The 27,902-nt window shown below is 46.2% G+C and overlaps 2 protein-coding genes across 5 annotated transcripts in view; one reads left to right on the forward strand and one right to left on the reverse strand.

Moving 5' to 3' along the window:
• Positions 1–27,902, forward strand: part of FBXL13 (F-box and leucine rich repeat protein 13) — a 94,227-nt gene that overhangs the window by 31,402 nt on the left and 34,923 nt on the right. For all 4 annotated transcript variants that reach the window (XR_005660692.1, XM_029077950.2, XM_029077953.2 and 1 more), the window contains exons 10-12: positions 15,203–15,255; positions 18,128–18,228; positions 27,052–27,181. Coding sequence is in view for 3 of the 4 variants with exons in the window: in XM_029077950.2 (XP_028933783.1) it covers positions 15,203–15,255; positions 18,128–18,228; positions 27,052–27,181 (284 nt within the window). In the remaining variant the exon portion in view is untranslated. The remainder of the gene's footprint in view (positions 1–15,202; positions 15,256–18,127; positions 18,229–27,051; positions 27,182–27,902) is intronic.
• LRRC17 (leucine rich repeat containing 17) lies at positions 525–27,210 on the reverse strand. Its single transcript, XM_029077966.1, has 4 exons — positions 27,122–27,210; positions 9,019–9,923; positions 4,487–4,642; positions 525–1,263 (listed from the first exon to the last, which is right to left on the reverse strand). The coding sequence occupies exons 2-4, from the start codon at positions 9,785–9,787 to the stop codon at positions 875–877; spliced, it is 1,314 nt and encodes a 437-aa protein (XP_028933799.1). The 5' UTR covers positions 9,788–9,923; positions 27,122–27,210; the 3' UTR covers positions 525–874.

The following is a 27,902-nucleotide window of genomic DNA, read 5'->3' on the forward strand; positions in this document are numbered from 1 at the left end:
AGCAGGGAATATAACTACCAACTCTGTTATATTGTGTCTCCCAAGCGCTTATTACAGTGCTCTGCACACAGTAAGCACTCAATAAATACCACTGATTGATTGGTTGATGCCCTGTCTAGGCCTTGAAAAGCATCACTAGTATCTTGGCTCACGTTTTCACTCTGAGATCGAGTCCTGTTTTGAGACAGATTCCAATTCGATTCTCTCTGCGTTTGGAAGGCAAAGTTCAAGCCCAAAGAACAATTACAAAATTCGTGTTTTCCCAAGAGATTGCTAGGTCCATGTATCAGAAAAGGAGATCCGGCATTCAGAATTTTAAAAAGGAATGCTATTTATATCCACCTATTTTTATTTCCTTGCTCTGCATATATATATATATATATACAAACAGCTGAACAAATGCACAGTAAGGAAGAACCAAGATTTTTTTTTAAAAAAAAGCAATAAAAGTTTTTTTTTTTCCATGAAAAAAAGTGTAGATTTATAAGCTTGTTATGGGCAGGGAACATGTCTGCTAATTCTGTTGTATTGTACTCTCCCAAGTGCTTAGTACATTGCTCTGCACATAGTAAGCACTCAATAAATATGATTGTTTGATTAATGCCACGATACGGGACACAACACCATATGCGTTTAAAGAGTCAGACACCTTCTGCTTCCCACAACTGTACACCTAGCGGTCTCCTAAGAGTAAACTGATATGAGATCGCTTCCCATTTTCAATAACTAGAATAATCGTAATACCAAAAAAATTCCTTAGCTGGACATTCCTTCATAGACAGATAACACGGTTAAGCAAAATGTAAACAACGAGGTTTTCTAACACCCGGATATCAAATACTTCAAATGCGTTACAAACCGGACAATCTCTAGGTTAACCTATTACAGTAATTCTTACACCTTGTGTCTTTGCTATGTGTTCCTTATGTATTTTGTCCCATTCTTCATCTTCCGGGTCTTGGTCGGGGTAGGAAGGCAGCAGGTCTTTGGGACATTCCTCAAAATAACTTCGGACATATTTTCCAACAAACCACCCTTTGTACTCTGTGGGGGCTTTACATTCCAAACCGTTATAGTGAACGTTGTAGTGATGCCTGAGCCAGTAGTAGAGGTAATGAATGTTGTAGTCACATCTCCAAGGGTTATCCTTAAGCCATAAGATCTTCAAAAAATACAGGTCTTCCAGAACGCCATAGTCAAAGTTTTGCAGACTGTTGTTCGTCAAGTCTAGTTCCTCTAGATGCGTGAGTCCTGAAAAGGCAGCTAATGACAAAAGATGTTTATTGAGCGGAGGAACTTATTCATTGCCTGTGTATTTTTGCCCAGTGTTCAGTACAATGCTCTGCCCATAGTAAGCCCCCAAAACATGCTCTTATAACTACTATTATTGCTGTGAAACTTGGACGTTTTGGGGAAAGTAACTGACGGAGGGGAGCCACTATTCGGTTGCATTTTCCCTTTGGGCAATAACTTGGAAGCATGATGGCCTAGTGGATAGAACATTGGCTTGGGAATCAGAAGGACTTGGGTTCTAATCCCGGCTCTGCCATTTGTCCGCTTTGTGACCTTGGGAAAGTCACTGCACTGCTCTGGGCCTCAGTCACCTCAACCGTAAAATAGGAATTAACCAACGTCTGTGGTTAGCCAGATTGATTTGACAGGCCTTAGTTTCCCACGCTTCTAAGTGTAAGCCCGATACATTATAGCGGGGTTGCACCTGGAACTGAAAAGTTGCTGCACCACTTCCATTGAAATCAGGGGCTTTTCTGCATATTCATGAACAATGTGTATGGTATTATGATTTAATTTCTATTAATGTCCATCTCCCCCTCTAGATTGTGAGCTCATTAATAATGTTAATAATAATGTTGGTATTTGTTAAGTGCTTACTATGTGCAGAGCACTGTTCTAAGCGCTGGAGTAGACACAGGGGAGTCAGGTTGTCCCACGTGGGGCTCACAGTCTTCATCCCCATTTTACAGAGGAGGGAACTGAGGCACAGAGAAGTTAAGTGACTTGCCCACAGTCACACAGCTGACAAGTGGCAGAGCTGGGATTCAAACTCATGACCTCTGACTCCAAAGCCCATGCTCTTTCCACTGAGCCACGCTGCTTCTCATTGTGGGCAGGGGAGGTATCTACTAAATCTGTTATACTGTACTTTCCCCATTTGGTTAGTATAGTGCTCTGCATACTGTAAGTGTTCAATATATACCATTGATGATGTTGATGGTAGTAGCTGGTCATAGTGATCAAAGCTGTTAGCACTGATAGTTGAAATTTACCTAGAGGGGCAAATGTAGCCAAAAAGGCCACAACTAGACTGAGTGAGGAGAAGCAGTGTGTCCCAGTGGATAGAGGCACAGGCCTGGGAGTCAGAAGACCTTGGTTCTAATCCCGACTCCGCCACTCGTCTGCTGGGTGACTGTGGACAAATCACTTCTCTTCTCCATATCTCAGTTACCTCATCTGTAAAATGGGGATTAAGATTGTGAATTCACATAGGACATGGACTGTGTCGAACCTGATTAGCTTAAATCTACCCCATCACTTAGTAATCATAATTATTATTATGGCATTTGTTAAGTGCTTACTGTGTGCCAGGCATTGTTCTAAGCGTTGGGGTGGATACAACCTAATCGGGTCACCTTTCTACAGTGTCTGGCACATAGTAAGTGCTTAACAAATACCATTAAAAAAGCAAAGCAAAACCAAAAAACCCAGTGTCTCAGCCACACTGTGCACACACCCACCCACTCACAGATTGTTCCTTTGTGCAGTTGTTTTTGTGGTTTGCATGCAAATCATTACCAGTGGTTTGAGATTGGTTTTTAATAAGTTATTATTGTGGAAGCTCTGGTATTAGCGCTGGCTCTATCCACTAGGCCATCTGAATTGTAAATTTGCTGTGGGCAGGGAATATGTCTACAAAATCTGTTGATTTGTACTCTCCCAAGTGTTCAGAACAGTGCTCTGCACCCAGTAAGCACTCAGTAGATACCATAGATGATGATGATGATGATGATGATGATGAAGCTCCTCTTAATAATATTCAGTCCTATGCAATAAATATGATTGAATGAATCAATCAATGGCATTTATTGAGCACTCTCTATGTGCAGAGCATCATACTAAGCACTTGGGAGAGTATAATACAACAGAATTAGCAGACACATTCCCTGCTGCTAATGAACGGCTTACATAGAGCCAACCAATCCACAGAACTTGCCTTTTCAAACTTTTTTTTTTAATTATCACTGCACGATGGAGATATTGCTGCCCGCTTGCGTCAGACTTTCATTTTCTCCAAGTGAAAAAGAGTGATTTCTTAGCAAATTGGCAAGGCGCCAGGCTATTACTACAAAATATGAGTTTTTTGCCTTAGAAGAGCCAACTTTGAAGTTGAAGGATGTGGTGAAGAGGGAGAAATAGTTTTCTTTCTCTATGAAGGAGGCCCAGCAGGGTAACAAAGAGGACTGTCCCTGCTTCTTTGGCAAGACCAAGTTTGACAGTTTTAAATCTGCGTCTACTTCAAGGCTGTGAAGGCTCCAGTCCGTCAATGTCTTTTGTACTGAAGCCTGGGGACATTAAAGTGTCCAGGCAATGTGTTCAAAGATGGCCAAATTATATATTTGAAAATGATTTTAAGATTTGAGGCGTTTTAAAGTTACAAAAAGCCAACCAATTCTCTTTTAAACTTCTTTTTTTTTTAACTATCACACTGCATGCCAGGGGTATTTTGCCCATTTGGGTTAGAACTTCATTTTCTCTAACTGAAAAAGAATGGAAATGATTTTGAATCAAGTTTTATAAAATTTCATTGGTGAAATTTGAACATATGAAAAGTTCTTAGTGCCTGGAAAGTTCCACTGCGAGAAGCAGCATGGCCTAAAGGAAAGAACACAAACTTGGGAGTTAGAGGTCCTGGGTCCTCATGATGATGATTATCATATTTGTTAAGTGCTTACTATATGCCAACCACTGTTCTAAACACTGGGGTATCCCACGTGGGGCTCACAGTCTTAATCCCCATTTTATAGATGAGGTAACTAAGACACCGAGAAGTGAAGTGGATTGACCAAGGTCACACAGCAGACACGTGGTAGAGCCGGGATTAGAATCCATGTCCTCTGACTCCCAAGACTTTACTCTTTCCATTTCTCCAACTTGTCTGCTGCTGTGTGACCCTGCAGAAGTTACTTCACTTCTCTTTGCCTCAGTTTCCTCATAAGTAAAATGTGGGACACGGACTGTGTCCAACCCGATTACTTTGTATCTACCTCAGCGCTTAGTATAATGCCTGGCATGTAGGAGTAATTTAACAAATACCACAATTATCACTGCTTTGGGTGTGATGAAAATGCATCCTATTTGCTTTTTGATTTTCCTACGTTTCCCTGTTAAAAGATGCTTGCCCAGGGTAGAAATAGATACAACAGACAAAAAAACAATTTTTGCCAACATTAATATACTTAGTTTTCCTTACCGGGATCTATGAATTCGATTCCATTGCTGCTGAGATTTAACCTCTTCAGTTCATGAACATCTTCAAACTCCTTGGGTCGCAGTTGGTTGATTTTGTTGTTCGACAAATCCAGTTTAACAATGTCAGGAGGAATGTTGGTGGGAATTTTGCGTAACTCTAGAAAAGGCAAAGAACAAACTATTATACAATATCCCATCCCTCACGTTGATGGCAATCTGCAGGTACAACCCACCCTGACTGGGAAAACAGGATGGCGAAAAGGGGAAAAATGGAAGTTTTCACAGACCCTTAATCAACCCCCTTACCCCAAATCTTTTCCCCAACCCTCGGGACTGATGGAATGAAATGGAATGAATGAAATGGTCAATTTCTGCACAGCTGCATGAGGAAAAGCAAAAGGACAGGGCAACTTACAAATTGAACATTTATCCCTTCCCTAAAAAACCCGATCTGTAAACGTTTTTATTCAGGTCAGCGGTATTGCACGAGACGCCCCTGTGGACTGAACTTTATACTTGGCTTTTAGGAACATAAAGAAGAAGTAAAAGGCATAATCCCCTGCTTTTAGAGAGTTTCTAATCTAAGGAGGGAGAAGGTAGACATAACTTGAAAAGTATGCCAAAGATTCCTGGGAAAGAACAGATATAAATAATAGACAAGTGAATAAGGACACTCCTCTTCTTCTCTTCTCCTCCTTCCCAGTTTTTGCCCTCCCCTAGAGAAAGTCTTTCTAAAGAAAAAGAAGCTGTGTCTTGGGCTCCTCATGGGAGCCCCCAGTGCTGTCATTAGTTCTCATGAGTGGTTAGAGCCCAGGCCTGGGAGTCAGAAGGACCTGGGTTCTAATTCTGGCTCTGCCACTTGTCTGCTGTGTGACCTTGGGCAAGCCACTTCACTTCTCTGTGTCTGTTTCCTCATCTATAAAATGGGGATTAAGACGGCGAGCCCCATGGGGGACAGGGACTGTGTCCAACCTGATTACTTTATATCTACCCTAATGCTTAGTACGGTGCCTGGCATAGAGGAAGTGCTTAACAAATATCATAAAAATATAATTTACCACATTATCATATATCCTTTATTTACAATAATCTAGGCTGTAAGCTTGTAGTGGGCAGGGAATGTGTCTATGAATTCTGTCATATTGTAATCTCCCAGGCCCTCAGTCTGTGCTCTGCCGCACCAGAAGCTCTCGATAAATACCACTGATCGATCGAGTGGTAGTTATACACCTCTCGCCAAGTCAACGATCGCATTGTAAGAAGCACCTCCACCATCTGCCCCGTCCCTATAGCCATTCACACTGCAAACTACTTCACTAGTGTGAACAGCGCCTGACAACGACTTGCTAGAAATAACAATCTGAGTCCCCTTCATTGCCATTTCTTGGACTGTAAAATGATGGCACATAGATGAAATGCTAAGAGCTGTGAAGAGCAAACCCTGGAAAGATTTGGAAATTTAGCGTCCTAAATATAAGCGTTGGCCATCTAGCCACATCCACAAAGAAACCCCAAAATTAACAAGTTGCAGGACTGAGATTCCAGCATTCTAGAAGTTCTTTGTTTAAACTTGGACCAGATGAGAAGTCTACAGAGCTAGTTATAGCTACTAGACAGTTATTTTGAGCCCAGATCATTATTGTACTTGTAGTGCTTGCCATCAGCTTGTAGAAAAAGTTGCCTGTGTAGGATTATAGGATGTTTGTCGATGGTATTTGGTAAACGCTTACTATGTGCCAGGCACTGTTCTAAGCGCTGGGGTAGATACAAGCTAATTAGGTTGGACATGGTCACTGTCCCGCATAGGACTCAAGAGTCTTATTCCCCAGTTTACAAATGAGGTAACTCTAGCTCAGAGAATTGAAGTGACTTGCCCAGGGTCACACAGCAGTCAAGTGGAGGAGCCGGGATTAGAACCCAGGTCTTTCTGACTCCCAGGCTCGTATTCTGACCACTCGGCCGGTCTAGAGGGCTTGTTCTGCCACCTCGTGAACAGTGTATTCCATTCAATTCAGGAAACCTAGCCAATGCTCAGTATATCAATCAATCAGTGGTATTTGCTGAGTGCTTGCTGTATGCGGAGCACTGGTCTAATCGCTTGGTAGAGTACAATGCAACAGAGTTGCTGGACACCTTCCCTGCCCACAACGAGCTTAGTATCTAAAGAATGTCATTTTAAAATCCAGCCGCAAATACTTTCAGCAGCTCTGGCCTCCTCATGGTGGCCGACGCCATCTTTAACTAATCCCACATTCCTTCCCGTGGAAACACCAAGCCTTTTTGGAAATGGTCCATTTCACATGGAGAAGAACAGTTTTTATTTCTGTACTTGAATCAGTTCTCAATCAGTATTAGTGCTCCTCAGCCACTTGCTGCCAAACAGGTACAAAGTGTGTCCCTTTGGGCCACACAATTTGAGGTGTAACATACTAACTTGAAAATGGCCAAATCCAGTGTAGATGACAAGGGTGCTTGATTTTGTGGAAGAGTGTGTTTGGGGAGAAGTGCTCTTTATGTTTGTTCTCCCTTGGACAATGTGGCAGTGTTTTCTAGTGGACAGAGCGCAGGCCAGGGAGTCAGAAAGATCCGGATTCTGATCTTGGCTCTGTCACTTGTCTGCTGTGTGACCATGGACAAGTCACTTCTCTTCTCTGGGCCTTAGTTACCTCATCTGTAAAAGGGGGATTAAGACTGTGATCCCCATGCAGGACATAGATTGTATCCAACCCGATTAGCTTGAATCTACACCAGCACTTAGAACAGTGCCTGGCAATTGGTAAGAACTTCACAACTATCATAAAGAAAGGAAGGGGGCGAGGCAAAGAATCCGAAGAAGGCAGGACCTGAGGTTGGGTTTGAAAGGACAAAGTACAGACAGATTATGGAAGAAAGGATAGGGAGAGGTCAAAATGAGATAGAGGAATCTACTGGTGATTCTTTTAACTGTGTGATCATGCTAGGCAAGCAGCATGGCCTAGTGGAAAGAGGCTGTGCCTAGGAGTAAGAGAAACTGGGTTCAACTCTTGACTCTGCCACTTACCTAATGTGTGACCTTGGATAAGACACTTCACTTCTCTGTTCCTCAGTTCCCTCATCTGCAAAATGTGGATTCAATACCTGTTCTCCCTCCTATTTAGACTGTGAGTCCCATGTGTGAACCCCTGATGATCTTGCATCTACTCAAGTGCTTAGTACAGGGCCTGGCATATGGTAAGCGCTTAACAAATACCACAACTGCTATCGTTATCATTCTGTTGCAAGGTGAAACTGGTACATCAGGTCATTGTCCTCTGGTTATACTTCGGTGTTAGAAGGCTTATGTGGGCCAGTGTTCAAATCCGGCAACCAGACAGACCATTTAGGAACTCAGGTTGAGTGCTACTTTCTTTAAGCAGAATCATAAGCCTGGTGAGCATGGGGAGAAGTGGGTGGGGAGAAACTGATGAGGATGTCAGCTAGTCTGGGTAGCGGGGAGGGAAGACGGACAGACGATGACTGGATGTTCCTAATCCCATAGAGATCCCTTGGGGTGCTTCTAATTGTGAACCCTGTTTTGTTGTCATATCGTACTCTCCTAAGCGCTTAGTAAAGTGCTCTGCACATAGTAAAAGAGCTCAGTAAATACCACTGACTGACTGACTGCCTGGCTGCCATTACCCTGGTGAGATGTTTTCCTGGTGGATTCTGGGACTCGTTAGAGAACCAGAAATCCAAGCCAGATTTACTAGCCTGGTTGTTCCCCGAGAGACGATCATTTCTCATTTTCGAATTCTGTCGTCCACAATGGTAAGATTGCTGAAACAGCCCTTGGGTACCATAGGTGTCCGACAGAGGCAGAGGACAGCTTCAGATGGCCTCGCGGCAGATGGGAAATCAAATAACTCACAGGACCTTGGGAGAATTCAGTGACATTGCCATCCCCAGGGAATAGATGCTAATGAGAACAGTGCGAGGAAAAAACACTGAGTTCTTCCACAACACATGTTTTCACTACAGATTTTGGATAGGACTCTATTAGGATATTAGGGAATGTTAGGAAACGTTCTTCCAACGATTAGCATCTGAGGAAAGTTGGCACACTCTCACCGCATTGGGCAAAGGTGCATACTATAAGAAGCTTGCTTTAATGCAGGGTTCATTGACTTCATAGCCTTCACCTAATAGGAGAATTGAGTGTGTTGAGTGGTTTTTTGAATGGTATCTGTTAAATGCTTATTCTGTGCCAGGCACCATACTAAGCACTGGGGTAGGTACAAGATCTCTGTGCAGCCTTCCCAGTAAATGTTTTTGGCTGGATTAAAATTTGCCCTCAGGTGGGCATCGATGTGACTTTCTTGGAAGACAGACAGGTCAGCCAAAAAAACCTTGGTCTGTCAATACAGTCAGCCGACCCACTTTGGAATAAAATTCAATTGCTAGACTAAATCAAAGACAGTGAAATGACCCAAAAAAACTAAGTCTCTATCAAAGACAAATGTCACACAAGGAGGTCATTAAAATAATGCGACTGTAAGAAAACCACTTCCTACAAACCTTTCCTCTTGCAATCCAGTGTCTGAATAGGGAAAACATAGATGTGACAGAGAGAGGAGTCGACAACTGGCTTGATCACGGGCGGCTTCCCGACGGCCTGATTTCTCGGGGCAGGTGGTTTTTGGTCTTCGTCACACAGCTCTTCCACTTTGAGCTCCTTCAGTTTTTGATTCTTCCGGTCTTCGGGACCTTCGCACTTGGCATAGTTGCCCAGGTTCCGGTTCCTCGGAATCTGCAGCATGGTCACGAGGGTCTCCATCTCGCACGAGCAGCGCCAAGGGTTATCGTAGAGGCGCAGGTAGTTCAAGAGGGGCGTGTGAATGAACACCTCCTCGGTCAAGACCTTGATCCGGTTGTGCTGGAGCAAGAGGGTGGTGAGTCGGCTGAGGCCAAAGAAGGCGTCCGTCTCGATCTTGGAGATGTCGTTCTGCTGAAGATCCAGGCTCTTCAGTTTCCGGAACTTGGCAAACATACTGTTCTTCAGGGTGCGGATTTTGTTCCTCGCCAGCAGCATATGGATCAAGTCCTCGGGCCAGTCGGCCAGAACGTAGACTAACCTCCTCTCTTGGCAGTCTAAGTATTTCTCATGTAGGTAGGAGTAGATGTCACAGGGCAGGCCCGGCGCATAACGCTTAACAGGACCCCAGGCTCTCCGGTCGCCATTTGCCCTCCCGTGATGGGCTTTGCTCCTTGAGGTCCCCGGGCCTGTCTTCCGGAGTTCCGCCGCTTTACAGAAGAAAAGTAGAATCACAATAGTGAGCGCTTGCATCCTGTTGGCCCCAGTCACTTTGGGTGACACGGGGACGAGGGAGGGGAGAGAAAATACTCCTTTGAAGTTGGGGGTTGGATGATTTTTCACCAAAGGGCTTCAGGAACGCTGAACCGCAGTTGGGATTTGGGCTGGCCTGGGTGGGGGGAAAGACAAAAAGAACGGTATTCAATGCCTTCAGAGTTTTTTGGTTATTTCCAGCAAATTGTCACCCAAATGTTTCCCACAGCTAGGGATTTTTGGGACACACTGAGTCCCAGTAAACCCAAAGTTTCATGACCCAAACCCAGAGCTCTCCAAAGGCTAAATTATTTTGCATTTCGTACTTATTTGAATATTTTTAACAGCATTTGTTAAGCGCTTACTACGTGCCAGGCCCTGTGCTAAGCGCTGACGTAGAAACGAGCTGATCAGGTTGGACCTGATCCATGTCCCGATATGGGGCTCGCAATGCATTTGTTGTTATGCATTGGTCATTGACCTGTCAGTGAAGTGCTCAGGGGAATTTCATGATAATAACCATGGTATTTGTTGAATGCTTACTATGTGCCAAACACTGTGCTAGCTGCAATGCAGTCAGACCATTCAGACACAGGCCTACTTGAGGCTCACAGATAAAGTGGGAGAGAGAACAGGTATTGAAACCCCATTCGACAGATGAGGTAAATGAGGCAAAGTGAAGTGACTTGCCCGGGGTCCCACGGCAGGCAGGTGATGGAACCACAATTAGAACCCAGGTCTTCTAAATGCCAATCCCACATGCTATCCACTTGGCCACGCTGATCATGTTTTTCTCTAAACTGTCACTTTTTGGGGTGGGCTTGGAGAAGCATTCCAGAATGACCAATGCAGACCTCAATCGATTGACTGATCAATCAATCAGTGGTACTTATTGAGCCCTTACTGTGTGCAGAGCTTGGGACAGTACAGCTTGACAGAATTGGTAGGCACATATCCTGCCCACAACAAGATTGCTTACAGGAAGAAAGGGAGAACTCATCATCCTTCTTAAAATATTAGAATCTTAATGGGATTCCACTGGGGGGAGAATTCCACTGGTCAAAAATTCCATTTCTACTTGTCCTCAAGTCAGCTGCCTGCCCCATGCAGGGATGATTGTATATCTAAATTGCTATATCAGTGAGGGTCAGAGAATGAAGCCAGGTAGAGTGAGAGTGGGGCTCAGAGGTTTGAGGGCGAACTGGATCACCACCAAAAACATTTTCTGGGTCTTAAATTAGCAGCTTTGGCAAGGAGATTATTGATGGGTTCTTCTGACTTTTCTCTTTTTTGCCAAAGGCGTAGGGCATTCAGTAGCGGCCAGGGCCACTAATCTTAACTCAGAGAAGGAATTTCTAGGGAACACTCCCCTTAACTGAGAGAAATGATAATAAAAATTGTGGTAATTGCTAAGCACTTACTATGTGCCAGACACTGAACTAAGCACTGGGGTGGATACAAGCCGATTGGGTTGAACCCAGTCCCTGTCCCACATGGGCTCACAGTCTTCAATCCCATTTTATAGTTGAGGCCCAGAGAAGTGAAGTGACATGCCCAACGTCACACAACTGACAAGTAGCGGAGCCTGGATTAGAACCCATGCCCTTCTGACTCCCAGGCCTGTGCTCTATCAGCTATGCCATGCTGGCGCTTGGGAGAGTACAATCCAACAGAATCAGCAGACCAACACTCTGAATCTTCAGGCCCAACATCGAAACACAGAGCAGAGGATTCCACCGTGAGATCCTCATCCTGCCCCTGCCTACCAAGCGTGCCCCCTACCACTGCTGGGGGTCAGAGGGGCCAGGCCCAGAAGGGGAATGGGTAGAGAGGGGAAGAAGGATGGAACAAGGAATGGCAGTTGAGAAAAAAACCCACAGTCCATATCTAAGGAATCCCTGTCTTGGTCTACTTAATAGTAATAATAATATTAATAATCTACTCGAGGAGGTTTTTGTCTTGTCTTACACTGTCGAGTTGTCTCTGTCCCATAGCAACTCCACGGACACGTCGCTCTCAGAACGCCCCACCTCCACCTGCAATTGTTCTGGTAGTGGATCCATAGAGTTTTCTTGGTCAAAATACGAAAGTGCTTTACCATTGCCTTCTTCCATGCGGTAAACTTGAGTCTCTGCCCACAAATCTCTCCCTTGCTGCTACTGCCCAGCACAGGTGAGTTTTGACTTGTAGCAGATGGCCTTCCGCTCACTCACTGGCCACTGTCCAGCTAAGAATGGAATGGGTCTGCCTCTGCCTGACTCTCTCTGGCTGACCTTGAGCAAGTCACTTCTCTGTGCCTCAGTCATCTGTTAACTGGGGAACAAGACCGTGAGCCCCATGTGGGACACGGACAGTGTCCAAACTGATTAGCTTATACCTACCCCAGTGCTTAGTACATTGTCTAGCACATAGTAAGCCGTGAAAAAGCCATACCATAAAAAAAGGAAAAGCGAGTCAGAGAGGAGTAGAGGGATGTTTCTACCCCCATGCTTCGTACAGTGCCTGGGACACAGAAAGCACTCAACAAATACCACATAAATAAAATAAAAAGCAAGAACAGAGACAGTGGGCACTTGGGACATTCTGGCAGTCTCGAGATGACTTTCTGGGCGGTGTTCTTTTGTATTCCTTTTAAAAGGAGCGGCCAGTGTGATCACCGGGGCACCTCTAGTAGCAGCATGAGAAGCATGGCTCAGTGGAAAGAGCATGGGCTTTGGAGTCAGAGGTCATGGGTTCGAATCCCAGCTCAGCCACTTGTCAGCTGTGTGACTTTGGGCAAGTCACTTAACTTCTCGGTGCCTCAGTTACCTCATCTGTAAAATGGGGATTAAGATTGTGAGCCCCAAGTGGGACAACCTGATTCCCCTATGTCTACCCCAGCGCTTAGAACAGTGCTTGGCACATAGTAAGCGCTTAACAAATACCAACATTATTACCTCTAGACTGTGAGTTTATCATGGGCAGGGATTGTCACTGTTTATTATTCTACTGTACTTTCCCAAGTGTTCAGTACAGTGCTCTGCACACAGTAAGCACTTAATAAGATGACTGAATGAATGAACGAATAGCCCCAACAGTAGCAACAGTTGTAAGGTTAGGAGACCTAGATTCTAGCCCCAGTTCTGACTTTGTGTGAAACATCATCAGCCCAAGTTCAGAACCTACTGGCTCAGCCCCAGCTCCAACCTCCCTCAGCCTCTCTGACTCACCCACAACACCCCCTTTTCCCTCCCACCAGAAGCCCCAGGCCCAGGGGAGCTGTGGTTTTGGCAGGATGAACATTAGCAGCTTCAGCAGTTTTGCCTGTGGGTTGGGGGAGGAGTGATTGGGTGAAAAGAAGCCAATGTGTGGGGAGTGAGAGAGGAGTGGGCTTTCTGCCCTTGATGCTCCCACCCACCCCCTGGTCTGGCACGGTGAAACTCTTCCTGCCCAGAGTTCTTCCCTGCCCTTGCCTTAGCCTCTCAGAATTGGGCCAACCCCTGCCAAATAATGGTGGTAGTTCAGTGCTTACCACATGCCAAGTCCTGTATTAAGCACTGGGGTAGTAGAGACAAGATCATTGGGTTGGGCACAGTCCTTCTCCCACATGGGGCTCGCAGTCTGAGTGGGAGGAAGAATCCCCATTTTACAGATGAGGAAACTGAGGCCCAGAAAAGTGAAGTTACTGGCCCAAGATCACACAGCCTCTCAGAGGTAGAGCGGGGAATATATCCCAGGTCCTCTGACTCCCCGGCCTGAGTTCTTTCCACTAAACCACTCTATTTCCCTGATAATAATCACGATAATAATAAAAATAATGATAATAGATAAGCATGGCATTGGTTAGGCACTTACCAGGTATCAGGCACTAAGCACCGGGGTAGATAGTCTAAGCTTTTCAGATTGGACAGGGACTGTGGGGCTCAAGGTCCAAGTAGGAGGAATAACAGGTATTGAATCTCCATTTTACAGTTGAGGTAACTGAAGCTCAGAGAAGTGAAGTGACTTGCCCAAGGTCACCCAACAGACAAGTGGCGGACTCCCAAGCCCAGGCTCTACCCACTAAGGCCACGCTGCTTCTCCCTAATTTTCCCTATTTATATTTGTTTTGGTCCTGCCCAAGAAGTCAGGCGCCAGCTCTTGTTTTCTTGCTGATGCCTGAGGCAGAAAGTAGTGCAGGTTAGTAGAAATGAAGAGTTCAATGCCTGGCACACAGTCAGCGCTTAAGAAATACCATCGGCATTCTTCTGGTTATGAGGTGTAGCGGCCGGCACGAGTGATGGAGTGACCGCTCGGGATGGCGGTGCCCAGGAACGACAAGTTCACACACAGGGCCGCCGGCTTCTCTATCACACCACTTGGTCCCTCCAGCCCAGGGCTCTGTGTTGGGCAGGGACTTGCCTGGGAACCCATTTTGGACCCTTCATCCATCTATGTACTTCTGGAGCCGCTCAATACTTTGGACCTGAGAAAGAACCCTAAGCACTCCCGCGGCTGACTCAGAACAAATCAATTCAGTCGTATTTATTGAGCGCTTACTGTGTGCAAGGCAATGGTTCTTTCAGCCCAGGATTCTGAGATCTGACTTTGTTCGGTGCCCAACTTGGTATTTCATTCATTAATTCATTCCGCGTATTTATTGAGCACTTACCGTATGCGGAGCACTGTACTAAGCACTTGGGAGAGTACAGCACAACAATAAGTAGACACTTTCTCTGCCCTAGTATTTGTAAAGTGCTTACTATATGCCCAGGCACTGTACTGAGTGCTGGGCTAGTTACAAGACAATCAGTTTGGACACAGTCCTCATCCCACATAGGGCTCACAGTCTTAATTCCCATTTTACAGATGAGGTAACTATCCCAGTGCTTAATACAGTGCCTGGCACATTGTAAGCACTAAACAGATATAAAAAAAAAAATAAAGTCAGGTGACAGTGTAGTGGTTTAGAAACAAGCCGAGAATGTGAGCTCCCCCAGTCCAGGGGTGTTGGAGTTCAGTTCTCTTGCTGAGGCCTCTTTATTTATTTTATTTATCACTTAAACTGTTTTCTCCCTTTGTTTGTCCATCTGTGAATGGGGGCGGCTCATCTGTTTCTCTGGGGGGCCCGAAGACACAGCAGTTACTTTTCTTTTAAGTTCCTGAAATGTTTCAACTGTATAATGTGCTAACTTGGGTTCCTAAACGAGCCCCTTCTCTTTTTCCTGCTTTCTCGTTTTGATCCTCATGTAAGAGCAAGCATGTGTGCATGTTTTAATTTTAAAAGAAGGCTACTTGGAAAAGAAACCAAACACTTGGAAAAAAAATGTCCAGCCAAGATTTTTGTAAATGCATGTGTTCCATTTCAGGGAGACTCACGCGCATTTAGTCGAGTAACGTGCCGTTTGAATATGTGTAACGTGCCTTGAAGTAACTTTCCATTTATGTTTAATTTAGGCGAATGTAAAAATTTACAAGAGTTAAATGTCTCCGAATGCCAAGGATTGAATGTGAGTATAAGGAGGTTTTTCACAAAATCAGCAGTCTGTCCATAGCAGTGATGGTATAGATTTGGGGTTTTAAAATGAGTTTTATGTCTTTGGAGTCTCACTGCCAAGTGAAAAGTATGGATTTATTTTTAAAGGATGAGAGTCAAAACTCAAGAAACCCAAATAAGTAACAAGTGCCGAGAGGGGCCTATGTGGTGGTGTGCCATAGGGGATGGAGGGGATTGATCGGTGGTTTTTAGGAGGCCTTTGATGGGAGAGATGGTAAAGAACAAGGAACCTGAGCTGTAGTTGTAGCGGTAATGAGAGCAGGGTGTTGATAGGGTGCACAGACCTGGGATTCGGAGAGCATTATGCGGAATGAAAGCCTGCCTCAGTTTGGCTTCTGCAGCATATCACTTTTCAGTTGACTGGGCTCCCTCCAAACAAAAATGAGAAATCGGTGCTGTAGTCAAAAGGAGATCATCGTGCCCTTTCCAAAATGAGTCCTATGGATGGGATCAGAAAGCAGGTGCCATCAAAGCTTTAACGCTCAACCCAGACTGATATGGCATGAATCCAGTGGGCTGGCCAAGAGGGCTGAGATGGAGTAGAGGAAGAAAATAGGGTGGTTAAGGGACAGGAGTTTTAAAATCCATCCCTCAATCAATGGTATGTACTGAGGGCTTACTATGGGCAGAGCACTGTACTAAGCACTTGGGAGAATACAATCTAGGAGAATTAGCAGACACGTTCCCTGCCCGTAATGATCTTACAGTCTAGAGGAGGGGCCCCTTTACAGGCCAGCCCTTCCTGGAGGTCAGCATCCACTATTCTCCTTGCCCGCCAGGCCCTCTCCGCTCCCCAAAAGACTGTCATCACGAACTCCTATCCCTGAATTTCTTACAACAGCCACTCCGCTTTGGGTTCTCCTCTCCACAAACTCCTCTCCTTTCCTCTGTGGGGTTTCTCTTACCTCCTCTCCCCTGTCCTCTGTCAGAAATTCTCTTCCCATCAATCCATCAATCAGTGGTATTTATTGAGCGCTTTCTATATGCAGAGCACTGTACTGAGCGCTTGGGAGATGACAGTGCAAGAGAATTAGCAGACACGTCCCCTGCCCATAACGAGCTTACAGTCTAGAAGGGGAGACAGACATTAATATCAATAAATAATTTAGAGTATGTAATTTAAAGATAGGTACATCTTTGCTGTGGGGTGGAGCAAATATCAAATGTCCAAAGGTCACAGATTCAAGCGCATAGATGACTCAGAAGGGACAATGAGCCAGGGGAAGAAATGCTTAATTGGAGAAGACCCCTTGGAGGAGATATGATCTTAACAATGCTTTGAAGGAGGAGAAAGAGGGGTCTAAGGTAAATGCCAGAGGACCAGCACTCCAGTCTGCCTTTCTATCTCCTTGAGCTTGCCCTGCCTAAAGTTGACCACACTTTTGGCCTTATCCCCCTCTTCCTAGGGGACCTGCTGGAGTGTAGCCCTCACGCTGCAGGTTACTGTTATTATTATTATCATGATTCTTCTTCTTAATAATAATAATTATGATTTTGGTATTTGTTAAGCGCCTTCTCTGTGCCGGGCACTATACTAAATGCCAGGGTAGATCCGAGCTAATCGGGTCCCATGTGGGGCTCACGGTCTAAGTAGGAGGGAGATCCCAGGGATCTGGAAAGTTGCCCGGGGGGTGGAGATCCCGCCTCGGTCCCCTCCCCCAAACTGGAAGAGCGGGGCTAGGAGCCTGGGACCACTTGTGCCATCCAGAGAAACCAGCCCCGTGCACGAGATGACTCCTCAACCCAGGACAGAGGGCCAGCGGGTCAAGTCTCCACCTCAAACCCTGACTAATGCCCCACTTCCGGGTCAGGCCACCCTGTCACCCTGAGCCCTCACGCACATTCCTCTTCATCATTTCTATCTCCACTGCTCTGTTTTTTCCAACTGTATCGAGACCCTTCCTCATTAGGGGAGTTATTAACAGTAATAATAATAATACTAATAATTACTCTGGACCAAGCACTTAGCCAAGCTCTGGGGGAGATAAAGGATCATAGGATCAGACACAGTACCTATCACACTCTAGGCTTATGTATAAGGGGGAGGGTGAACAGGTGTTTAGCCCTCATTTTACAGATGAAGAAACTGCAGTACAGATGTTAAGTGACAATTTATGTGCATTTGTCACCTTTATTAGGGTATCAGGTGGATCGGGTGAGATAATATCTGTTGTATGTTCTGAAGCACTCAGTACAGTGCTTTGCACATAGTAGAAACTCAGTACAGTGCTCTACATAGAGCAGTTGCTCAGTGAAGTGCTCAGCGCACAATAAGCACTCAATTCATAACGCCACCATATCAATCACTGGTATTTAGTGAGCTCTTACTGTGTACAGAGCACTGTACAAAGCACTTGGGAGAATACAACACAACAGAGTCTGTAGACACGTTCCCTGCCCACAAGGAGTTTACAGTCTAGACAGGAGAGCTAGACAGTAATCTAAATAAATAATTTATGGATATGTACATAAATGCTATGGGACTGAGGGCAGGGTGAATACGAAATGTCCAAAGGTTACAGATCCAAGTGCAGAGGTGATGCAGAAGGGAGAGGGAGTTGAGGAAAAGTGGGGTTAATCGTGGACAGAGGGAGGGAGGGAGTTCCAGGCCAGAGGGAGGATGCGGAAAAGGGGTCAGTGGCGAGATAGATGAGATCAGGGCACAGCGAACAAGCTGGCACTAGAGGAGCTAAGTGTGCGGGCTGGACTATAGTAGATTAGCTAGCTGAAGTAGTAGGGGGTAGTAAATCCCAAACCTATGTTTAGCATATTTAATAGTAACGGCATATTTTAATGAATCTTCTATTTTTGGGGTTTCTCTTCAGGATGAATCCATGAGACTCATTTCCGAAGGGTGTCAAGGTCTTCTGTACCTCAATCTGTCCTACACCGACATTACTAATGGGACGCTACGGCTACTGTCGAGGTAATAGATTTCCTATCCGAGTTGGCTGCTGAGAGACAAGTCCCATTTAGCTCATTTATCCATGCCTGAGCCTGAGGTTAAAACGTGAACCTCCCCCACCCTGCCTATCCTCTGAAGAGACTGTCAGCTCTGAATTGAATAACGGTGAAAAGCAAGAAGGAGATTCTGTAGGAATTTCTGAATGTCAACCTTCGGGCATCTGTCGAATCCTTAACTTATTAGGGAAGAGCTGAGGTAGCGATTCCCACAGATGCCCCAATAATCTACAAAATTCATAAATCAAATTCCGATTTACTAACGTTCTGCTATTCCTCATTTTCAATAAGAGCCGGCAATGGGCTTAACCTGAATGATAATTGTGGTATTTGGTAAGTGCTTAACTTTGGGCCAAGCACTGTACTGAGCATCGGGATAGATACAAGATCATCAGGAGCCCTAGGGCTATCGTAGCGGGTCCCAGAAAGGTCCCCACTGAGGGAGAAGGGAGACTGGCTACTGATACACCATTTTGCAGATGAGGGAACTGAGGCCCGGAGAAGTGAAGTGACTTGCCCAAGGTCACAGAGCAGACAGGTGGCAAAACCGGGGTTAGAGCCCAGGTCCTCTGCCTCCCAGGACTGGGTTCTTTCACCCGGGCGGCTTGAAGACGGAAGGATTTAATCGTGGCATGAGGGTGTCCTCGGAATCACAATTTGAGATCTGGAACGAGTGAACCCGAGACGAGAGCAGGGGTCGGTTTCCAAATTCCCTCATGACACTATGCAATGATGTTATTCCATCACACGACTCCCCAAAGCCACAGCCACTTCTGGGGAAGCTGCTCCTCTTCCAGCCCAAACCCCATCAGGGAGAACGGAGGGGAGGGTGGCGTGAGGATTGGCATCAGCACCTGCACTAGTACCCAACCCATCTCAATGCCTGCCCTGATCTGACTATCTCTTTCTGCCACAGCTGGGGCTGGGAAGGGGAAGCGGGACTGACACAGGATGTGCTCTCAGGGTTTTGGCACCTGGAGAAAAAACCATCTCCCCCACCTGTGCCCCTGCCCCTGCCCACAGGGACATTCAAGGGGGTACAACACTCTCCATGCCACCCCTGGAGACTGCAGCAGAATGGGGCTTGTGAGATGGGGTAAGGAACAGAGTGGAAGGGAAGGGAAAGGAGGGGGAGACGGGCAGAAGGGAATTGCTCTGCTCTGGGCTTCCAACCTACAAATAATCAGTGGGTACCTTTCCGGGAGTAGCTCAGCTCCAGTGGTCTTTGCCCGCTCCTCAAGAGAGACTGTAAGCTTGTTGGGGCAGGGAATGTGTCTCTTCTATTGTTGAACTCTCCTAAGTGCTTAGCGCAGTGCTCTGCACACAGTAAACACTCAGTAAATACCACTGACTGACTGAAGGGGTACAGTTGGCCAGGCTTCAGGGCAGAGATGGGGAGAAACAGCATTTCTCCTGCCAGATCTGCTCAGGGTCTTGTTTTAGCTAAGTTTTAAATGTTGCCAAAATCCATACTTGTAGAAATGAATCCACTGATGGCTATACAGCTGTGTAGAAAGCACTGGGACAATAATATAGTTAAAAAAAAATTAGTGAAATGTCACTGTGACCATGATAACCCATTGAAAAGATCATCTTTCAGGAAAGTCGCTCACGGCAGCCTTTGAAGTGTATTGCCTTTTATCTGTTTCACTGCTCCTCTACTCAGAACTCACTTATCAACCCAGGATAAAGACTGGGAAATCTTCATTTAAGATTGGGATGCTATATTCCTTCCATTCTCTTTGTAATTACCATCATCATCGTGGTATTTGTTAAGCAATTACTATGTGCCAAGCACCATACTAAGCACTGGGGTAATTAGGTCCCTCATGGGGCTCACGGTCTAAATAGGATGGAGAAAAGGTTTTGAATCCCCACTGTTCAGATGAGGGAACTGAGGCCCAGAGAAATAAAGTGACTTGCCCAAAGTCATACAGCAGACAGGTGGAGGAGCTGGGATTAGAACCCAGGTCCTCTGACTCCCAGGCCCATGCCCTATCTACTAGACCACCCTGTCTATATGGTAATTTCATCCTATGTTAAGTTGGTACAGGCTTGCTAGACTTAAAATACACAGCATCAACAATAATCAAAGAGATTCACAAATGGTGACTTGCAGGGTTGCTACAATGTGCCAAATGATCGGCCACTAGATCACACTTAGCCCATCCGTTACAAATGGAGGTCACCTATCTGAAGACCACCTCCCTGCCCGCCGCCCTCCCCCCCCAAAAGAAGGGGAATATCCCTAAACATTCTAGGTAAGGGATCCACAACCTCAGGTTTGGACACCACCATATCAGACTCATCTTGGAATCAAATGTGAGTCCAAACCGGGTTCCGGGGAGGAGGCGCTTGAAAGCACTTCCGGAGGGGGTGTTGTCTAAGAGGGGAATCTCCACCGAACACCCCAAGGCATGGGGGACTGGTGGCACCGCTACCACAACTGACCGAAAGCGGCGGCAGACAGCTCAGGGCCGCCCAATTCCAGCCAGCCTCTCTCTGCCCGGGGCAGGGAAGGGAGGAAGGAAGCAGTCAGTCACAGGCAGCCCACCCAGGCAGGGCCCTCCGCCATGAGCGGTGGCGGGGCGGCCGACTCCCGGAGGGCCACGGGCCAGAGACCCCTGGGAGGATGCCAGGACCCAGCGAGAGGAGCCACGTGGAGGCAGGACCGTGCCCACTCTGCGCCATGTGGATTGGGGATTCTGCCCAAGGAAGGAGTTCCTGCTCCTCTGTGGAAGGGAATTTCTGCCCACCCTCCTGTGGGATTGAGAGCTCTGGAAGGAAGAAAGGGAAGGAGAGAGGGAGGGAAGAAGGAGGGAGCGGGGAAGGAAAGGGAAGGAGGGAGTGGGAGGAGAGATGAGTTGCTGCTTTTTTTATGGTATTGTATTCATGAGAAGCAGCGTGGCTTAGCGGAAAGAGCACAGGCTTGGGAGTAAAAGGTTGTGGGTTCTAATCCCGACTCTGCCACTTGTCAACTGTGTGACCTTGGGCAAGTCACTCAACTTCTCTCTGCCTCAGTTGCCTCGTCTATAAAATGGGGATTAAGATTGTGAGCCGCACATGGGACAATCTGGTAACCTTGTATTTATCCCAGTGCTTAGAACAGTGCTCAGCACATAGTAAGCTCTTAACAAATATCATCATTATTATTATTATTACTATTATTACTCTGTGCCAGGCACTGGGCTAGTGCTTAGTACAGTGCTTTGCACACAATAAGCACTCAGTAAATACGGTTGATTGATCGATTGCTATGTAGCTTCAGGAAGCTCTCTCCCTAACCCTATTCCCCTGCAGGATAGCAGACCCTTATCACCGGCCACAAGGTGGTGAAGTTTGGTGTCCGATTCCGAGCTGGGGAGAGCAGGGTCTTCCCCGTACCCACAGGTCTTTGCTGTAGCCCCCGTGGGGGTAAGAGACAAGCTCCTCCCTTCCCCTGGTGGGTCCAGGAGACAGAGGAGGGACTGTATGGCAGCTGCCCATTCCTCTCCATTTTGGCACTTCCTTCCGTGCATCCCTGGGGCAAGGAGGGAAGAAAGGAGGGAAGAAGAGGATGGGGAATGATAACTTCTGCTAATTTCATATCCCATTACACTGCTTCTTCTTTCCTTCCTCTCCTTCCCTCCACCGACAACTGCAATTGCCATGAACAGTTTTTTGTGTGTTTCTTTTTGTGGTATTTGTTAAGTGCTTACTATGGGCCAGGCACTGTACTAAGCTCCAGGGTAGATACAAGACAATCAAGTTGGACCCAGTCCATGTCCCACATGGGGCTTACAGTCTTCATCCACATTTTCCAGATGAGGTAACTGAGACACAGAGAAGTGAAGTGATTTGCCTGAGAACATGGAGCAGAAGAAGCTGGGATTAGAACCCAGGTCCTTCTGACTCCCAGGGCTGCGTTATATCCATTAGACCACACTGCTTCTCCCTATGAGACAGTAGCACGAAGCAAAGATGTCATCCCAAGTCATCTTCTAACCATGTCACTCGTCACATGGTGGGCCCATAAAGCTAAGTAACCCCAGGCCTTCAGGGTGTGACAAGCAGTCGATCCAGTCCAACCACTGCCAAGTTTGTGGGGCTAAGGGTGGAGGACCAGGCATTAATTATTTGTAATAATAATAATGAAAATGATATTTGTTAAGCACTTACTGTGTGGCAGGCACCATGCCTCGCACTGGGGTGGATACAAGCAAATCAGGTTGGACATGGTCCCCGTCCCACAAGACTTAATCCCATTTTACAGAGACCCTGAGAAACAAAGTAATAATAATAATAATAATGGTATTTGTTAAGCACTTACTATGTGCCAAGCACTATTCTAAACACTAGGGTAGATACAAGGTAATCAGGTTGTCCCACTTGTGGCTCACAGTCTTAATCCCCATTTTACAGATGAGGTAACTGAGACCCAGAGAAGCGAAGTGACTTGGCCAAGGTCACGAAGCAGACAAAGTGGCGGAGCCGGCATTAGAACCCATGACCTTCTGACTCCCAAGCCTGGGCTTTATCCACCACGCCATGCTGCTTCACTGCGCCAGGCTGCTTCACCCCTGTGGTGTTGGGGTGGAGGGCATGGAATTAAAAACTGTTAGATGATTCACAGTGAAGTGAGTGGCATGGATGTGAGTTGAATGGCGCGATTGGAAGCTTGTGCATCAGCTGCTGAGAGCTTTCATTGTGTTTGGCTCTTCGACCCAGAGAGGTTTCTGACCCCTGTTCTTGTGTTTAATGACTCCCGCTGCCAAGTAGTTCTTCTTTCTATGAACCCGTCACCCCATCAGCAAAGTCAGAACTCGGGATGACAGACTTCTCTCTAGCGATTCCCGCTGGAAACATTCCCTGGCATGATCCCTCCAGGATCCCCAGATCCCACAGGGTGGAAATGTCAACAAGTCCAAGAGAGGACTGGCTAGATCCAAGGGGGATATGTGCTCGCTGGGGCAACAGGAGGGAAAACCAGGGTGAAAGTGGAAGAGACGAGGGTTGGACGGTCCATTCCTAACCAAAAAGGTGAACCAGCGGGAGAAGCAGCGTGGCTTAGTGGATAGAGCACGGGCCTGGGAGTTAGAATAATAATAATAATGGTATGTGATATTTGTTAAGCACTTACTATGTGCCAAGCACTGGGATAGATATAAGATAATCGGGTTGGACTACCTCGGCTTCCTCACTGACCTGCTTGCCTCCATTCATTCATTCAATTGTATTTATTGAGCTCTTACTCTGTGCAGAGCACTATACTAAGCGCTTGGAAAGTACAATTCAGCAACAAAGAGAGACAATCCCTGCCCACAATGGGCTCAAAGTCTAGAAGCAGGGAGTCTCCTCCGTCTCTCTCCACTTCAGTCCATCCCTTATTTTGCTGCCTGGATTATTTTTCTTTAAAAAAGTCTTTCTGTGCATATCTCCCCACTCCGCAAAGACCGCCAATGATGGCCTGTCTATCTGCACATTAGGCAGAAACTCCTCAGTGTGGGTTTCGAAGCACTCAATCAGTTCTCTCCCACCTACTTAATCTTGCTAATCCCTTACTACAGCCCAGCTGCAACTCTTCGCTATTCTAACACCAACCTACTCCCTGTGCCTTTGGCCCTCACATCAGATGGCATGATGGGTCACCACCAGAGCATCTTGAAATACCGTTAGATCAGAGTTCTGATTTCTGGGGCTAGAGATCAGCTCTGAAAACCTTTTCAGCCCCCTTTCAGCAATTTTAGTTGACTCTGAAGATGGGGAGAGTAGTGATCTCTTGGCTTTGAATGGGGAGGGAATTCCAGGCCAGAGGAAGGAGTCTAGGGGGGTGACCAGATAACGTTCGCATGTCATCTAAATGACTGGCAGGGAACGGTGTTGGCCTATTCTGTAGTATTCTCCCAAGCGCTTAGTTCAGTGCTCTGCACACAGTAAGTGCTCTATAAATGCCACTGATTGATAGGTGTGTGTGCATCCGAAACATTCATTAGCCTACAGCAAAGAAACTGGGGCCATTAAGTAATGCCATTATTAGGTCAGACTGATTTTCCATCCAGCTTGAGAGTGGTAACTAATTTTTGGAGGAGCAATGGGAAAGTTGCCCTCCTTGACCTCCATCCTAATTGTTCTGGTTGTCCTACTGTCTACTCCTCCTACCCCCACAAACATTTCCCTTTACATCCCTATCTTTCCTCATCTCTAGGACTTCACTGGCTTATTTTTTCCAGGAATGTATTCAGACCTCGCTTTATTCTGCTGATATTTTCAGCTGCACAACTTCTTGTAATAATGAATTCCATATGCTTGCCACCCGCAATGTGAAGAAGTGTTTACTTGTGTTTGTTTCTGTATAACTATCTGAAGACCATTCGATGATACCCCTAGCCTGTTGAATTGGAAGAGTTTTCCAGTGGATCGGAAGCATGTCCTGGCAGTGGCTTCTAGTTCCTTATTATGATTGTTACGATGATGATCATCATCGACGTTTATTAAGCATTTACTATAATAATCATAATGTTGGTATTTGTTAAGAGCTTACTATGTGCAGAGCACTGTTCTAAGCACTGGGGTAGATACAGGATAATCAGGCCGTCCCACGTGAGGCTCACAGTCTTAATCCCCATTTTACAGATGAGGTAACTGAGGCACCGAGAAGATAAGTGACTTGCCTACAGTCACACAGCTGACAAGTGGCAGGGCTGGGATTCGAACCCATGACCTCTGACTCCCAAGCCCGTGCCCTTTCCACTGAGCCATGCTGCTTCTCAATGTGCTCTATGTACAGAGCACATAGTATGGAGGCAGGGTCTTAGAGCAAGGCAAAAAGGGGGGAGGAAAGAAAAAGGGAGGAAAAATTGGGGAGAGCAAAGGGAAATAGGGGAAGAGGTAAATGTAGATGGAATGGTGGGGAGAAGGACCAGAAGGAAAGAGGAAAGAGGAGCAGTGTGGCCCCGTGGAAGGAGCACGTGCCTGGAAGTCAGAGGACCTGGGTTCTAAACCCAGCTCCGCCATGTGGGTTTTATACCTTGGGGTGGGTACAAGCAAATCAGGTTGGACACAGTCCTTGTCCCACATGGGGCTCACAGTCTCAATCCCCATTTTACAGATGAGGTAACTGAGGCACAGAAAAGTGAAGTGACTTGCCCAAGGTCACCCACCAGACAAGAGGCAGAGCTGGGATCAGAACCCAGGTCCTGCTGACTCCCAGACCTGTGCTCTATCCATATATCTTAGAGAATTGTCCATTCGCTAAATTCTGAGGCAAACTACATAATAAATGCTTAAAAATACTGTAATTATTACCATTATTATCATTTCTCCTATAAATGAATTTGGAGTGACATTTGGAGTTAAAATTGCCATTTTTAGTCCAGTGGAAAGAGCATGGTCCTGGGAGTCAGAGGACCCGGGTTCTAATGCTGGCTCTGCCCAAAGCTTGCCCTGTGACCTTGGGCAGTCACCTAACTTCTATGTGCCTCAGTTTTCCCTTTCAGTTTTCCCTTTCTCCCTCCTATTTATTTAGACTGTGAGCCCTATGTGGGACAGGGCCTATGTCCAACCTAATTAACTTGGGTCTGCTCCAGAGCTCAAAACAGAGTTTGGCACATAGTAAACGCTTAACAGATACCATAAAAGAAAACAAAACAAAACAAAAAGAAACACTTTTCTCCATTTTGCCTTCATCTGGGCCCCTGGGTTTGACTTAAATATACTCCTAGTTACAAACTCAGAGCATAAGGTCAATCCCCACACCAGGAACTTCTCCTCTCCACTGGAAGACAGTAGTGGGTGTGTGTTCCTTCCCTTCAAATGCCTAACTTTTTGCTGACTTGGAAAATTGTCCCACTGAGTGGCCTTAAACTGAAACTCCTTGGAGAAGAATATACTCTTCTAATTACACTTCATTTTTCTGTAAGCTTCCATTTCGGCGACTGTGGCATTACTCGTCTTATTCATTTTGCGTTTCAACTCCTGCCAAGATTGATTTTTTCTGATACGCTTTTCTTTCTAGCAGCTGCATCCAACTTTTTAACAGAATATTCTTTAGAGTCAGTTTTAAAGCATCCATCAGCTTTTCTTCAACTTCAGTTCTAATGACATCTATTGACTAAATTCTAGCGGAATCAACAGTTCAGAACCATTTGATTAACCATTTATACACATTTGCCAAAACCGATTTCCTTTACTTAAAAAACATTTTTTCAAGAGAGTAAATTGTCTCCCCCTCTAGACTGTAAGCTCGTTGTGGTCAGGGAACCTGTCTACTGACTCTGTTATACTGTACTCTACTAAACACTTAGTACAGTGCTTTGCACACAGTAAGCACTCAATAAATATGTCTGATTGACTGATTAGTAAAGCTGAAGCCATGTAATGGTAACAGTGAATTAACAAAGAATCTTTGGTTCCTGACATCCTTACAGTCGAGTTGTAATTTGGATTTCTGAAAGGCGAAATTTGTAAACTCAAGGACAAAGCAAATCCTGGGGACTTTGCTGTGTGAAATATGCCAGCTTCCTAACACCCCACACGCTTTCCTCGAGGATTTTTGGAAGTGTCTCCTCCCAAACCCGCACCACCAGCCTTCCGATCAATTTCCATTGGAAATGCCGTTGGGTCTGAGTACATCTCAAGTCCAGCGCCCGGAATCGGGACAGCTGCCGGGAGAGACTCTGGAACACCCACGAGCGGGGAATCTCTTAGCATTTATAAAATCGATTTCAGCAGTCTGATTGCTGCCCCCAAGTCCTATCCCTCTGGCTAATGACCGTTTCCTTCCCTCCTTGACTCCCCTCTTTGCCTTCAGGTCCTTCCCCCACCTCCAGTACCTCAGCTTGGCTTTCTGCAGGAGGTTCACCGACAACGGCTTACGGTACCTGGCGTCCGGGAGAGGATGCTCGCGGCTCAGCTACTTGGATCTTTCCGGCTGCGTTCAGGTTTGCTTGTCCTTCTCGAGCTGCAGGAGAGGGGTTTCTCGCCTGCATCCAGCCCTCATACGAACGCAGGCAAGCCCCTGCAGAGAATTTTGCAGAGGTTTTAAATTACACGGCCACAGCTGCTTGCATTTTTTCCTCCAGGAATATAGGCTTTGGCGCTCGGCCAGCCAAGGGTCACAGTCACAGAAAACTGGGATCCATTGGCTAACGCAACAGACGGATTCGCAGTTGGGAGTATGGAGACGATCTTCTGCTCCAAATCTGGGATCTGGAAGACAAAGAGCAGCCAACAAGAGTGCAACAGATTTCAATTCTCGGCGGGAGAAAGAGCAGGCAGATTTCCTGAAAAAGGCAGTCAGCCCATGAATGTGCTCTCAAGGAGTTGCTGGGATGGGATGGGGAGGGGGAGTTGATTGTGCTGCTAAAAGGCAGGGTGGTTCAGTAGGAAGGAGACACACCCAAAAGGGGGACTCACAGAAATGGGGGACGGATTTGAGGGATCTTACAGAGCCCCCTCCCCAGTGCCCCCAAGTTAGAATAGCCTGGCAAATGTACAGTTCTTTGAATTGGGTTTTAAACCACTGATGGGCAGAAAGAATTGCAGGCAGGATTCCATAGCACAGGTGAGGTTGAGATATTAAGAACTGCAGTGATTCTGCTGAGATTTGACAGACAATTGGAGAAGATACTGTTACAATGATGAGATTTTCCTAGCGTTGAA

Source organism: Ornithorhynchus anatinus, chromosome 13 (assembly GCF_004115215.2).
Source record: "Ornithorhynchus anatinus isolate Pmale09 chromosome 13, mOrnAna1.pri.v4, whole genome shotgun sequence".
Classification (NCBI taxonomy): domain Eukaryota; kingdom Metazoa; phylum Chordata; class Mammalia; order Monotremata; family Ornithorhynchidae; genus Ornithorhynchus; species Ornithorhynchus anatinus.

Coding starts and splice junctions, on each gene's coding strand:
- LRRC17 (XM_029077966.1), bottom strand. CDS start 9,787: ATGCAAGCGCTCACTATTGTGATTCTACTTTTCTTCTGTAAAGCGGCG. Junction 4,643..9,018: donor ACTGGATTGCAAGAGGAAAG/GTTTGTAGGAAG, acceptor TGCCTTTTCTAG/AGTTACGCAAAATTCCCACC. Junction 1,264..4,486: donor AATCGAATTCATAGATCCCG/GTAAGGAAAACT, acceptor TTTTGTCATTAG/CTGCCTTTTCAGGACTCACG.